Raw genomic sequence first — 14567 nt, 5'->3', positions numbered from 1 at the left:
GCCCTCGTGTAGCTTTGCGCGAAATTCAAAAACAAACAATCATGTAACAAAGGTGCTTTTCGAACAATTAAGACGGGCTTCCTTCTACACACACACAAAAAAAACACGACAAAAAAAAAGTTCGTCTATTTAAAGTTATACACCTTTTCTCAAGGTCATCCATTTCTCCCATATGTTTGCACTAATTTTAAAACTAAGTTTAGTTTCTTTATCTTAAAGTGAATTATATTCCTAGGTATAAAACTGAGTGGAACGTTTACTGTAGTAAGACGTTTGTTAATCTGGATAATCTGGCCTTAGAAAGAAAAATGACACAAAAACTTAGGTGCAGTAAAAAATAGTTTCATTAGCTGTAAAATCCTTCTTTAAACCTTTTTAAATTGAATTAGTATTGCAGCATTTATGCAATTTTAGTTAAGGTAAAGACTAGAAAACTACTAAAAAACGAGTTTTATTTCTTGTTTTTCTAACAGTGTCTTGTAAATTAAGCTCTTGCTAAATATTTATACTTGTTATGGTTTGCAAAATGATCTAAAATACGTTTTGATCCTTTTGTGATTTTTTTAAACACTGCTAATGTTTATGTTATAGTAAGCATAAATAATTCTGATTTGGTCGCGCCTAATTCAAATCAAAAGGTAAAATGCTAATTGCACGTTTTTATATGTTCTGTTTTTATAATTCTATCATCATAAGAAGTACATTGCTTATACTCAAATTTTAAATATTATAAAATTATAAGGTTCTCTTTATTAGTATTCATAGTTTACGTTTTACGTAGCCATATCGATCGTAAGTAATCTTCGTTTAAATCAAACTTAAAATATAAAGTTCAAACATTACGTATGCAACTGATTTGAAATTTTTTAAATATAATTTGGTAAAGCATTTCACCGTAACCAGACTAAATTACAAACCTAATATACGTATAAACCATTTGAAACTGAACGTTTTTGTTTACTACAGATTGTACGATATGTGATTTCTATTCGCGACTTTTGCGTGTTCATGTAAAGTTTTAAAAATACGTTTAGAATATCTTATAGTATATGCTGTGTGCACAACAAAATGCCTACTTCATTCATTAAATGAATTACATTAATCATCTTTTAAGAGAAATTATAAAAAACTAAAAGCCACTGGTAGTTAGTTAGAAGGGTTCAATTAATACTGATGTATAAACAAAATTCTGATAAAAATTAGGAACAAATATATTTAAAGACAATATACATATAGCAAAACAATTATTTGTTTTAGTCCAAAGCTGTACATTGGGTTATTTGCGCTCTACCCGCAGCCGGAATCGAACCCCCTTTTAAAACTCAAATAATATAAATATTAAATTTAAAAACTAAGAATTGTATTAAAAGTTATCTTCTGAAATCCAAAGTTAGCAATTACTGTACATTTCATTTTTATAAGAACAGCTGATAAAGTTCTTTCACTTCTTCGAGAGAAAAGGGAAGGATGTTTTTCTGATCTAAGTCCAATATTTCACGTACATGGCTCTATATTCATTGTAATTGCGTGATTCACTTTTGCTTACTATTCGAGGCTAAAACTACGAGACTGTAATTATACCTCACAACTAAAGTCATGTGCATCATTCTTAAATAGTAAAAAGTTAACTGTCAAAGCGACCTGGTTTATTGCAGTATATTGTGTTTTTTTTGGTGTAATGGAAGTACGGGTATTATCAAGATGTAAAAGTATATGACAAGGCAAATACTTGATCCACCATAACTATCACGTTACTAAAATTGACGCTCGTGGCTAGTGCAACATTAAGAAACTCGATGGTGTATTGGCTTAGAACTTGAGTAATAATATGTTGCGATATCGAATATGTGCCTTGTCATGAGTTTTTCGTGTGATTTTTATCGCACATCACTAAAATGTCTGGGGAAAATAAGTAATAAAGAGCACAAACTTAATATAATTGCAGTGCTTTTATGCAACTGACAACGAATGTTTGATGTTATAAGATGAAGATCTGCTCAGTTTTTTGGTTTGATTTGTTTTGTTTTTTATAAACATGCGATTTGTATTTTAAAACAAATGTGATCCAAAACATTTAAGTTGACATAAAATACAGATCAAAACATTGACTCTGTTACTTAGTTCTATGAAAATGATATAATATTCCGATGTTTCGAATTGATGAAAAAAATGTTTTATTTCAGTTTCACGGGATTGAAAATATCCAGTCTTCAGAAATCTTAAAGCTACTTTCGGTAGGTATCCATTTCCTTTAATTTTGGAGTCATATTTTTAATTTGCTTTATTCATTTGATATTAAATGTCCATATTTTTGAAAATGTTAAGCCGAGGTATTCACTTGAAAATAGTAACGCCAAACTCGTGAAGTGGTGTGTTTAAGTATTATTCTCATAAAATATGGTGAACTCACGCTGAACCGCTGTACAATTTCACTCAAATAATTGTTAAAATATGGAATTGATTTTAAAAATGTTCTTTGCGATTGCTGTTTCACAATAATGTTTGCGGTTAATATTTTATTCTTCTGAATGATTTTAAAGTATCTTTAATAAAACAACCAATTAAGTTATTTAACTGCGTGTATTAATTTTTTATATTTTAAATATAACATTTTTTAAATCGCCTATTTGATATAAAATCAAATGATAATATACGGAACATAGCGTAACTTAGATTTACAAATGCTATTTATAAAAGCCGTATATTCTTGTAGTAATTGATAATGATATTGCTTTTTAAACCTAGGTTTATCATGGAATGTGTAAGACAACAAGATGACCCTTATTTTGAGGTTTCTTACTTTTTAGAAGATGCGTGGGTAAGCTTTATATAAATGGTATAACTCTGATTTCAATCTTAAAACGCCTAGTAATTATTACATACTTAAGAGAGAAGTTCTGGTATTTAGTGTGAAGTAATTATTTGTTACACCTATGGTTTGGAAATACCAAAATACACTAAATATTATTATATCGAAACAGTTTGCTGGACTAGACATGACCTTCATATGCGACTTATCAATTTCATTGAATGATACTACTACATACAGCAGGAATAGTCAAGTGGTACATACTGAGAAATTACATGGTGTTAGATCAGATTACATATACTGTACAATATAGATATATTCTTATCTTCTACGTGGCCTCCTTGCATTAAACATATGTTTTAATTTATGTTTTCAGACCTGTGTCTTAGCCGAAATGGAATATGAGTATTGTTATTTTACCTTATATTGTTCCATGGGCTCTAAAGTTTGAAACGTGTCATGAAGAGCTAAGAATGTTTTGTGGTTTAGAAAAAATGTTTCCTATGGTGTATTAAGATCGATTAGCATGATCATTCATTCCACATATTCATCTCTTACAGCTATTAGGAAACTGCAATTTCAAGAATCAAGGTCGGGAGTGATAAATATACACGAGTCAAGAGGCCGACAACTTGGCTTGTATATGAAAGAAGATCGGGGTTGAACACTTTGAGATCCTTGGTTATATACACATACACACACGCTCACACATAGATGTCATGCGACCTTTGCTAACATATACTTTCAAATAGCATACTCAGGAGTAGCAAAGACTGAAAAAAAAAGGACTGGAAAAGTTATTGGAATACTGAGAAATTAGGTGAACATAAAAAAGGTGAAACAGATTTATTGGAAATGGAAAAATTTCTGTTAAAGTATTGATAAATTATTAATAATAATGGTGAGTTGAAAAGTTTCAAAACTAACCTTGTTGTGCTCTCATTCAGGTGTGTTAAAAATTTGTAAAGAAGGAAAAGTGGAAATAAAATTCACAAACAACAGTATAATTAGTAGCAATGGGCTTAATTGTGATACTTGATATTAATAACCGTTTTGGTTATTCGAAAATATCACAACATATTTCGCCTTATCCACAGAGATTGCATGCTGTTTTTATTTAGCATCTTGTAAACTGATATGTCATCACTCGAAACAAACGATTTTTGTGTACACTTCGGAACATTTTACCAAATGTTAAGGAGATGAGAGAAATTTAAAAACAAATAAGATATATATTAACTGATGTTTTTGTTCCCTGTTTCAGTGTACATAATCATTTTCATTAGTAGTTTCAACGCAAAAATAGAAAAAAAAAAGTTTAGCTTCAAATCAAATCAAACTGCGATCCAAAAGTTATTTTGCTTTACAAATAAATACCAAGTATTAAACGTGATTTGTTTACTTATTTGAATGTTATTGACCAATTATTAAGTCCTTCAAATAACAAGCTCCTCCTAAGAGAGACTAGTTATATATTCTTTAAAACTCAACGAGATAAAATATAAAGTGTTGTAGTAGAAAAATACCTGAGATAAAAGCCACGGAGTAATATCCCTATTACTTAAAAATACACATAGTATTAACGTAGCTATAAAATCATAATGTAAAAAAACCCGATTATCTGAACAAACTTTGGAATGTAGACTTTCTCTCTTCAGATTTAGTACCCCCCAGTAGCACAGTGGTATGTCTGCGGACTTATACCCTTAGAAACCAGGTTTCGATACCTGTGTTAGGCAGAGAACAGATATACCTTTTTGTAGCTTTGTGCTTGATAACAAACAACAGAGTTATTAGTTTGACGTTTCGGACAGAAGGTCATTCATCGAATGCACAAAAGCCAAAATAAACAAAATTAGAAAACAATTATTTTCCATAATGAACTAAGAACAGTAACATCAATATTAGAATAATGTATTGGACGAAAAGTGGAAAGTATTTATATTTATGGCAAAGGTAATAAGGCTATCTGCTGCCGTCCCTAATTTTCAACTACAGACCAAAAGGAAGGCAGCCAGTTAGCAGTACCCCACCATTTACGATATAGGATTAACTGTCGCTTTTATAACGCACACACAGCTACAGTTCGGGGAATATCTTGTGGTATCGGACAGATTCGAACCCAGCTCTCCAGTTCAAAAATCCAGACCTCTACTAGAAGACCAACCCGCGCCCAAAAGAAGAAAGACAGGTTATAAAAATTGAGGGGGGGGGTGTAACAGATATTAAATAATTTTATTTAAAAAAAGACAAAACCAAAAAAAATACATTCTGAGTTCAGCAGTTATTTTATTATTACATTTTCTTAACTGGACGAAGGTTATTTTAAAATTAAGTATTCCAATAAAAATGATTTTAGGTGTTGCAATTATAATACTTTTAACATAGCCACTAAAATTCAGGTGTTAATATTTTTTAACGGTAAACAAATTTAACAGTGAAACGCAAAATAAATAATACAGAAACTGCCCAAGATTGTCATACAGCAGGGTTCTCCAAATCTTGCTTATCACAATACCTTTTTTTATGCCGATCTGCAGACTCTGAACCCCACTCTCTCTTACTTATATTTGTAACAGCAGATTATAAAATATTAAAAGTAGAAATCTACTTAACTGCTAAGAGGATGTTTGCTTGGATAAGCACTGTTGTTCCATTCGTAGTGTGATGACTGTGGAGGAAAAAGTTATGTTTAATGAACAGTTAGTTTCGGAGTTTGTTTTTCCTATTGAAATATTGCAGTCACTTGAGCGAAGAGTTTTAGACCACAGTAACAATATTTTTGTTTATAATGAGATTTAAGTGAATTTCTGTTTATCGTAAAAATGGAAAATTACTAATGTAATTAACATAGCGATTCCTCTGGAGGTACTCTGTGATCTCCCTGAGGATCGTGACCCCCAGTCTGAAAGAAATTGCGAAAGTGATTTATGATAAAGTTTAATACTACTTTTGAATCAAAGCAGTTGATCATTGAAATTGTTTTAGTCAAACTCTAAGTTTATAGTTAAGCTCATTTTCATAAAGAAACCACAACATTAAGCTGATTATGTATTAAGTAAAAGGTGTTTTGCACAAATATTCAATTAAACTTTATTTTATCTTTCTTTGGGTACAGAGAGCCGTAAGCGAAGCCAATGAAGAACTGCAACATTATATGACGTTCATCATACAGTCGACAAACAATGATATGCATTATCATACTTTGTCCGATCATGGTTTATTGAAAAACAAACAGTACCCTAAAGATTCAATGTTGAGAAGTAAAAATGTATGCGTATCAGGGCTGATGACCCATCTTATGCCTTCTAATAACGAAGATGAAGGAACTATATGTTGGAATAAAGGAATAAATACTGTCGCTAAAATTCCTAGAATCACAGGCATGATTGGAAAGACAAAGTTTAATGACGAATCACTAAATTTCAGCGAAAACAATGTGTTTGAAGAAACTCACGAAACCAAACAACAGGTCAAGTACTGTACTTCAAAAGAAAACGTTAAACTTCAAATAACACCACCTTCCGTTCTGCACCTGTTGGTACAACTGATCAACTGTTATCTTGGGTAGATAACCTTGTTAAAGAGGTAAATAGTCTGAACGTGGACGAAAATGAAAACATAAAACTGAAAAATCCTAGTGCGTTATCTCTAAACGTAACTAAAAAAATGATTTCACTAGCAAAGGATGTACCATCAATAAGCCACAGATAAACAGAGAGGATCAAATCAATGGACGAGGGGAACTAAAACTTATGACGACTGGAAATAATTCTTATCCACGTAGTTCTCAATATGCCAAAGAGAGCAAATGTTTAGATACCCAATACCGATATTCATCTTCAGATTATTCTTGTTCAGACTACTTGCTTCTGAAGAGTGCTAACGACTCTGAACATTTGTATACTTTTGATGAACTGTATACCAATGATAAAAAAATATCAAAATATAATCAAAGCCGGGAAGAAGAGATACGAAGTGAGTTTCGAGCTCAAACACTGACAGCTATTACTAATGTATTACAAACTACTTATCCTCAGGTTTCTGCACCTCATACGGTCAACAAAGAAATATTAGGTCCTTCACACTCAATGACTTTTGCTAATCACCCCAAAAAATCTCGAGAATACTCTTCACCTTCAAACAGAGATGCTGCACGAGGATTGGAATCAAAATGTATTAAGGAAGTATTTGATGAGGTCAAGCAGTTCAGAGGAGAAACGGATAAGCTAATTTCAGTTTCTTCTGAAGAGAGTCGAATTAAAATGCCTAAATATTGCAAGCAACTACATTATACTCAAAGTGGTAATTACAAGCCTGAATACACACCAGAAATACAGAAACATTCCTTACAGACGACATATCCGGTTTGCTACAGTCAAGATACTAAATCATTCACGAACCAACAAATTGATTTATCAAACTTCAATGAACAGTGTATATGTTCTAGCTTTATAGCCCCTACAGGAACTGAGAGAATCATCCCAGTATGTTAAAAGATTTTCATGAAAAAGACAACCCCCTGTTTTATCAACATTATCGGGCTTTCCTGACAAAGCGGACTTGTTATTACCCACATCTAACCTTTCAGTTTCACATTGATATTTTACAGCATTCATATGCAGTGAATCTTTCACATATCGGAAAATCACCTTACTGATCGAGGTGCCAAAAATAATGAACGAGAAAAGGAAGTGTTTATACCACAAAATCAAATAGTTGGTAACTCATTTAGTTATGAAATCATTTCAGAACCGGAACAAATGAGAAATCGAACCTCAGAGAATTCTATGAGAAACCAGACCCTAAATGAAAGTGTGGACGAAACAGAACTCTCGTTTTTAACAAACTCTCTTAATTTGCTGAGAAAGGAAAATATTGAAATGGGCTGTACGTCATGTAAGCACAAACAGCACCAAAGTGTAAATGATTCGTGTGCTTTATCTGCAAGCCAAGTTCATAAAACTTCGAATGAATTAACTTTACCGGATGTGTCTGCTCCATATAACAATGGTTTTAAGTCAGAAATATCTCAAACTGGTTTAAAAGCTTCTTTTAGAAATCCTACATTGTTTGAAAAAACTTTTGGCGAAGAAATTAGCAAGCAGTCCGAATCAAAAATTGTTACAGATTTTGCGACTTTTCCTCGAACTCGGAAAACTGCAGCCGTCAATGGTGATATAATACATAAATCTGTTATACACAATGAACAGAACGAGTTGTCACAAATTCTTTTTCCTGATGAAACGCTTGAACAACAAATAAATTCAGCAACTTTTCCAAGGTCTTCAAAATCAAAGAATTTGGTAAGTTCTTTTCTGATAGTTTATTTTGAAACATTCCGTATTTCTGCTGAACGCGCGAGATACTATGACGGTAATTTTATTTTAAACGGTGACGAAGAAATAATTTGCTCATTAAAAACGAAATACAACATTGTCTATTATTTATGAAAAATTGTGATCTATATTAATGCTAAAAATTCTGTTATAATAATGTCATATGATAATAACACAAACCCTAGGGAAACAGTGCTTAATAATATTTATTAATGAATGATGGGAAAAGCCCACATGTTTTATATGCTCCTTGTTAGTGTTTTAATTCTTTAGTGTGATCCATACTTTCAATAACATTTGTTTTCACGAGTTACCTACTTTTTCCAAGTTATTCCAGTAGTGAAGAAGGGAAAATAGATTAAAAACACTGAAATAAGTACATAACCTTTTACAGAGCCGCCAGGAAATTATTAAATTTATGACGATGATAGCTTCTAGCACGTATAAACCTCCACCAGAGAGACAACATTTGGAACTCAAGCCGGATCATAGCGTAGAAAATCATTCAATACAACAACAATCCAGTGAAATTGAAACAATGTCGAAAGATTCTGCAACTCAAACAGATTCATGGCCGTCAAAATGGTCAGAATTTTATATACTGTATAGCTTATCTTTGATATCTAACTCAAATGCTACATTGTATTAATGATAGGTACTTATCCATTTTTTAAGGCTTATTCACAGGCTATAAAATTGGAAAATGTAGGATTATATGTTGCTGATATATAACTTTCGAGCTATCCTATAAAATAAATTTGGTTGCAAATCACGCATGCATTATGGAATACATCAATCAATAAATCAAAGAGAACTTACAGTTATTAAATGTTTTGTCCAATGAACCTTTATTATATTATTTGTTATTTCAGCTCTGTCCTGAATAGTCTGTCCTGGCCTAAATTGTTGGACTGTGTTAGTGAGGATACAGAAGGAAACTTAAGTGGTGAAGAAATGGACCTTTTGCTTCTTCGATCCTCTTTTAAAGACACGGTTTTGTCAAGCACTCCTTCATTAGCTTCCATTAGTCGTGATGACAACCTTAAAGATGAACAAATCAACTTTTATATTCAAATGAAAAGCTGCCATAGTAGTAAAAATAGCAGTTTAGGGTTATCAGAATGTTCTGCTGTGTTTTCCCTTGACGACAATTGTTGTGATTCGCAACAACAGCATCCTTCTTTTGAAAATGACAATCGAGAATTGTTGGCATTAGAATCTCAATCAACTGAAACAACTCAAGAAAATTGTCAAAAACAGTTACAAATCGATTCAGGTAAAAAATTGTTACAATGGAAATGGAATATCACAAAGAGGCCTAAATCTCAGTCATGGCCTTGTCTCTCTCTTAATAGATCAGAGAGTGCTAATACGAAAAGGTGCTACAGCGAAAATTCGGTTGTTATTAAGAACTTCTACAGTATTCAGGTTGAAGGCAAAGTCGATGTGATGTCTATCTTCGGTAAACAGCCGTTACAAAAAATGAATTTTAAATCATTGTCAGACTCTATGTTGGAGAAGAAGGACACTATAAAGAACCATGAAACATTGGTCTGCTGCCCACAACTCGCCAGAAACACCCTTGCCGAAGAAGCTTTCGTAAGTAAAGCTACTTATTATAATTCAAAACTTGTATATATATATTCTTCATGTACATATATTTGAAGATATTTATATATAAGATACATTAATTTTAATACTAATTTTGTTACGAAGAGTTTAGCTTCATAAGCTAGCATTTTGAAAAAAAAAGAAAGAAACGCTGAAAGAAATGCGGCAATTACATGGCGAGCTGATTTTAAAATTACACACTAGATAGAAAAGTAGGTACTAAGAAGTTCTAATCTTTCAGTTAATATATATAGTCAGTTAACATCGACTTGTTAAAATAAGTCTGTTTGCCTTTTGGTTTAAGCCTCTAATTATTTGCAATTGTCAATCACTAAACTAACAAACACGAGGAAAACAATTATTGTAATAAATCATTCATTGTTCTATGGTACTCACTGATAGATCAACTGAGACAGTGAGTTGATATTTTATTTGCATTTTGTATTTATTGCAAAACTATTAAGGTTATTTACCGTCTTCCCTAAATTTGAACTTCTGACCAGAGGGAAAGGAACTAGTCAGCAACATCCTATCCCCACTATTTATGGTAAGGAATTTACTGTCGCTCTTATAATGCGCCTGCAGCTTAAAGTGCGGGGAATATTCTGCGGTATCGCACGGATTCGAACTAGGCTCACCAGCTCCGAAATTCTAAGCTCTACCACAGCGCCAATCCACGCCTTTCAGATTTTAACGTATTAAGATTGTCCAACTGTGTTAAATAATCCCTATATTAGAAAATATGCGTAAATACATGGGATTCTGATACACTAAACTAAACATTTAACACGTTTATTACACTTAATTATTTGTCTATACTTTTATAATTCGATGCTAGGTAGAGTTTCTTGTAGCGCTAACCTCACGTGAGATATGCTTTACGGAAAGACACTCATATACCACAGGGATCTGACAATAAATAAAGGTGGTATAGAGGCTAAAGCTAAATTTTATAAGAAAAAACATGCATTGGCAATTTACTGTAATACCTCTCAGAGAAGCTAAGGAAATATTTATGACTTTCAATAACTTCGTCAGTTATGCAATATGTAATAAAAGTTTGCAGAATGCAATAAAATTATTTCAGAAATTATTTCTGTAATTTTCAGAAGGTAAATATGTTTAACAAACTATACACACTTTGGGTACTTATAGCTTTTTTGTTATTTGTGTAATGTTTTAAAATATTATAATGAAATTCTGTATTACTACAACTTCACTGGTATTCATTTCAAACAACTAACTGTTCTGTTCACAAGAGACGGAAAACTGGATTTCAATTATTTGTATTGAGGCCTAGATATCTTTGTGTCTCACTTTTATAGATAAACAGTGAAAACCTTTTTATTTTATCATATATATACTTTTGTTTTACAAATTGACCACAGTATTCCTTAGTGGATGTATCTCAAAAGTCTGTCAGAAGATGGCGCTAGCCGATTACGTTATGTATTAGTTAAAGTGTAGAATAGAGTAAAAAATGAAGATTAACAACTACTTTATGTAAAAAATACAGATTACAGGAGTAATTTTATCTCAGATATTGTATAGTTTTTAATAGAGTATCTTAGTGTCCAAAGTCCGTATTTTGTATTGGCTCAAACAGTCTAGAAATACAGAAAAATATTTAAAATAATTGTAACTTGCTATTAATGAATTATATATAATCCATATATTGGAAAATCTGTGTAAATACATGGAATTCTGATACACTAAGCTAATCTTTTATAATTCTATGCCGGTAGGGTCTCTTGTAGCGTTAACCTGACAAGAGATATGCTTTAAGGAAAGACACTCATATACATATAAGTTAGTTAATTCTACGCAATAGAAATATAATTAGAAGTGCTTCCTGTCATTATACAAACAATAACTTACTCCTAATAAAATATTTGGCACTTTGAATGAAACTATAAAGTGTACAGATATTTCATGGCATGAGAAAAGTGACAGTGTCGTGATTAACTGCCAATATTTTGTTTGTTTGTTTTATAGTACAAACTCCACACAACATGCTATGTGTGCTGTGCCCACTGTTGTAAGAAGCCGGGTAGGAAAAAATGCTGAGAAACGTGTAAAATTGGGTTAATAAGACGTATACTGTTAACTTTAAAAAAAAAAACAATTAATTATCTTAAAACCGTCTTCTAAATTATTATATCATATAATTGACTGTTCGTTTGAAATAAAAATAGAAATACGTAAATCAAGTATTCTGAGAAACAAATAACAAATGTTACTTTGGTTTATTACATTGTTCAGTGGAGCAAGGCTGTTTGCAAATCTGGATAAGTTGTTATAAATGTCTTTTTGTGATAATGGTGTAAAATGAAACAAGCTTATTCATTATTGAAATCTGGGTTAAAAGAGTCTTTGAGAAAGATGGGGAGGCGTTATGTTAAACTATGCAATTATAACTTTGAAAAAATAATAGCTAAGACATATATGATTGTTTCAAACATACTGTTGGTGTGAACGTGCTTTATAGTCACCATGAGAAAAACCTATACACTACATAGGTGAAGTAAAGTAAAAAGTGTCATTGGCCACTATTCAGTTCTTCACATTATATAGCCACATCATAGCAGGTATAATAAATAAACTTAGTATTTCTAAAATTATTTAATTTTGAAGTATAAGTTCAAGGGAGGTCCAGTACAATCTACACTATGATGAACGTGTGTTATCTTTGGTGAGGTAATGGTAAATTTACGAACTTGCAATGGTAAAGTCTGGGGTTCGATTCCTTGCAATTGTCAGAGTGCAGATAGCCTTGCTCAAAAATACAAATTTTCGATTAGAAGAATTTTACCTTCTGAATAGATCTGTATTCTTGCCAAGATAAACGTTCGTTCATATTAAGTGAAGAGGAACGGTTGTTATATGAACTAAACCGTGAGAATAATTTAATATTTGTTGTCGATTTTGTTTAAATACAACTTGTTTACATATTAACTTAAAGCGTGTTTATAAATATAAAGGCCATGAGACATGTTTCTTTAAGCCGAGACAGACAGACATACATCCCCTATTACTCCAGTGTTTGTTATATTGAAGTTTATAGTCGTAACATTGGAATTATGATGGTTGACGTTTGAAAATTTTAGCAGTATACATTTCATAAATATTGGTACTTTGATACATAACAGTGTTAGGTGTAACATGTTCACCACCCAATGAAAACAATGCTGGGACATTCTCCTCTTTGCTATTGTTTGCTGTTACTTTTTTTAACTCAGTGAATTGCCATTAAACGTTGTAAAGGATTTGTATTTTTAGATTTGATGTATTTATTCTGAATTACCAATTACCAAAACCAGAGTCTATTATAACTCCACTCGAAATTATATATTACTTTCTTCAGAATTAAAGAAATACTAACTACTGAAATGTGGAAATGAGTATGAGTCCAAATGATCTTAAAATAATTTTGTAAGATATTGAATTATATAAGAAATTAAACCCTCACTTTGAATATATTAAAAATACCCATTAAAATATTCTTACTAGTACAATGATAAAAGCTATTGTTAGTATGTTTTATAATCACTGAATTCTATATAAACCACTTTCGTGCTTTATATTATTTTTATAATAATAAACTTTAACGCTTGATTTATGAAATGCTTGAACAACAGATGAAAAGATGCCTAGCTTTCGGTTTGTGAACGTTTTTAAATGTCGCGTTTGTCTTAAGACTTGGAGCTCTTCTAGGTAAACTTTAAACTTTGTGCAGCAATGAATTTATTGGTATTAATAGAAACAATGCAATGAGTATAGTATTGCTTTATGAACTGTTCTGATAGTACTTTAGAAGGGGCATTTTAGAAATAATTAAAAGCAAGCACAAAAGTTAGTAGTTTGTTCAAAACGTTTTAAACTCATATTGTACTGATCAATACAATCAACTCGCTTTTATTGAGTCACCTCATTTTTATATTGTTTGGATTTGAATGAAAAATTTGATTTTGTTGGATAAATATATAGATATATTTGTTTGCTCTAGAAGTTTTCGCGCCAAGCAAAGCAAAAGGCAATCTTCGCATAGCCGTTCTTAATTATGAACTAATAAACTACTATATGGACTTCAGCTAATGAACAGCACCCGCTGTCAAATCTTGAACTACTCATGTATGAACGAATAGTGAGAATTGGCCTTCAATCGGTTACAAAGTGTAGAGCATTTTTTAGGCGCGATAATAAACTCTCGGATTTAGGGTTTTGTTGTCTTATAAAGCCTAACTTCCCTTATTCCTTTACTAAAAATCCCCAGTGGCACAGTGGTATGTCTACGGTTTCGATACCCATTGTGTAGCTTTGTGCTTAATTATAAACAAACAAACTTTACTAAAGACGGGGCATTAATGTTCAGCTTTGTAAAACGATAAGTTTTAATATTAGTCTGTTAAACAATATTTAAAGAAAAGTAACTTTGCTATCTGGAAAACAGCAAAATATTTGTAGTGACACTTGAAGTAATTCCAAAAATGTTTTCAATCATGAGAGACATGATTATTTAGCTTGATAAACATATCTTGCTAAAAACGTTATCAAAATTATGTAAGGCCCATCCCATTGGAATGAATACAAAGACTACAATGAAATAAGATCAAAACCTATACTTAAAACCTTGGTTCGGGCAGAGACATGGGTTTGTCATCTTATAACACTGTTTATTGTTAATGGCTGGAGACGGCTTGAATGGGTAATGAAGAAAAACTTTAATACAACAGCAAATGTACAACGTTTCGACAAGGTTTTGTCATCATCAGGTACGATGAACCTGATGTACGATGTACGATTCAACC

The 14567-nt window shown here is 31.8% G+C and overlaps 1 protein-coding gene across 1 annotated transcript in view; it reads left to right on the top strand.

Annotated features, from left to right (window-relative positions):
• Window positions 1-7451: 7451 nt before the first annotated feature.
• The window catches only part of LOC106474653 (rho GTPase-activating protein 7-like), a 98746-nt gene continuing 91630 nt past the window's right edge, over window positions 7452-14567 (top strand). Inside the window, exons 1-3 of the mRNA XM_022381275.1 lie at window positions 7452-8115; window positions 8543-8733; window positions 9021-9747. Coding sequence (XP_022236983.1) covers window positions 7573-8115; window positions 8543-8733; window positions 9021-9747 — 1461 coding nt within the window. The 5' untranslated portion in view covers window positions 7452-7572. The remainder of the gene's footprint in view (window positions 8116-8542; window positions 8734-9020; window positions 9748-14567) is intronic.

This window comes from Limulus polyphemus, unplaced genomic scaffold, assembly GCF_000517525.1.
Source record: "Limulus polyphemus unplaced genomic scaffold, Limulus_polyphemus-2.1.2 Scaffold6, whole genome shotgun sequence".
Classification (NCBI taxonomy): domain Eukaryota; kingdom Metazoa; phylum Arthropoda; class Merostomata; order Xiphosura; family Limulidae; genus Limulus; species Limulus polyphemus.
Note: the sequence above shows the minus strand (reverse complement) of the source record. Positions and strands in the feature narration are given on the sequence as shown.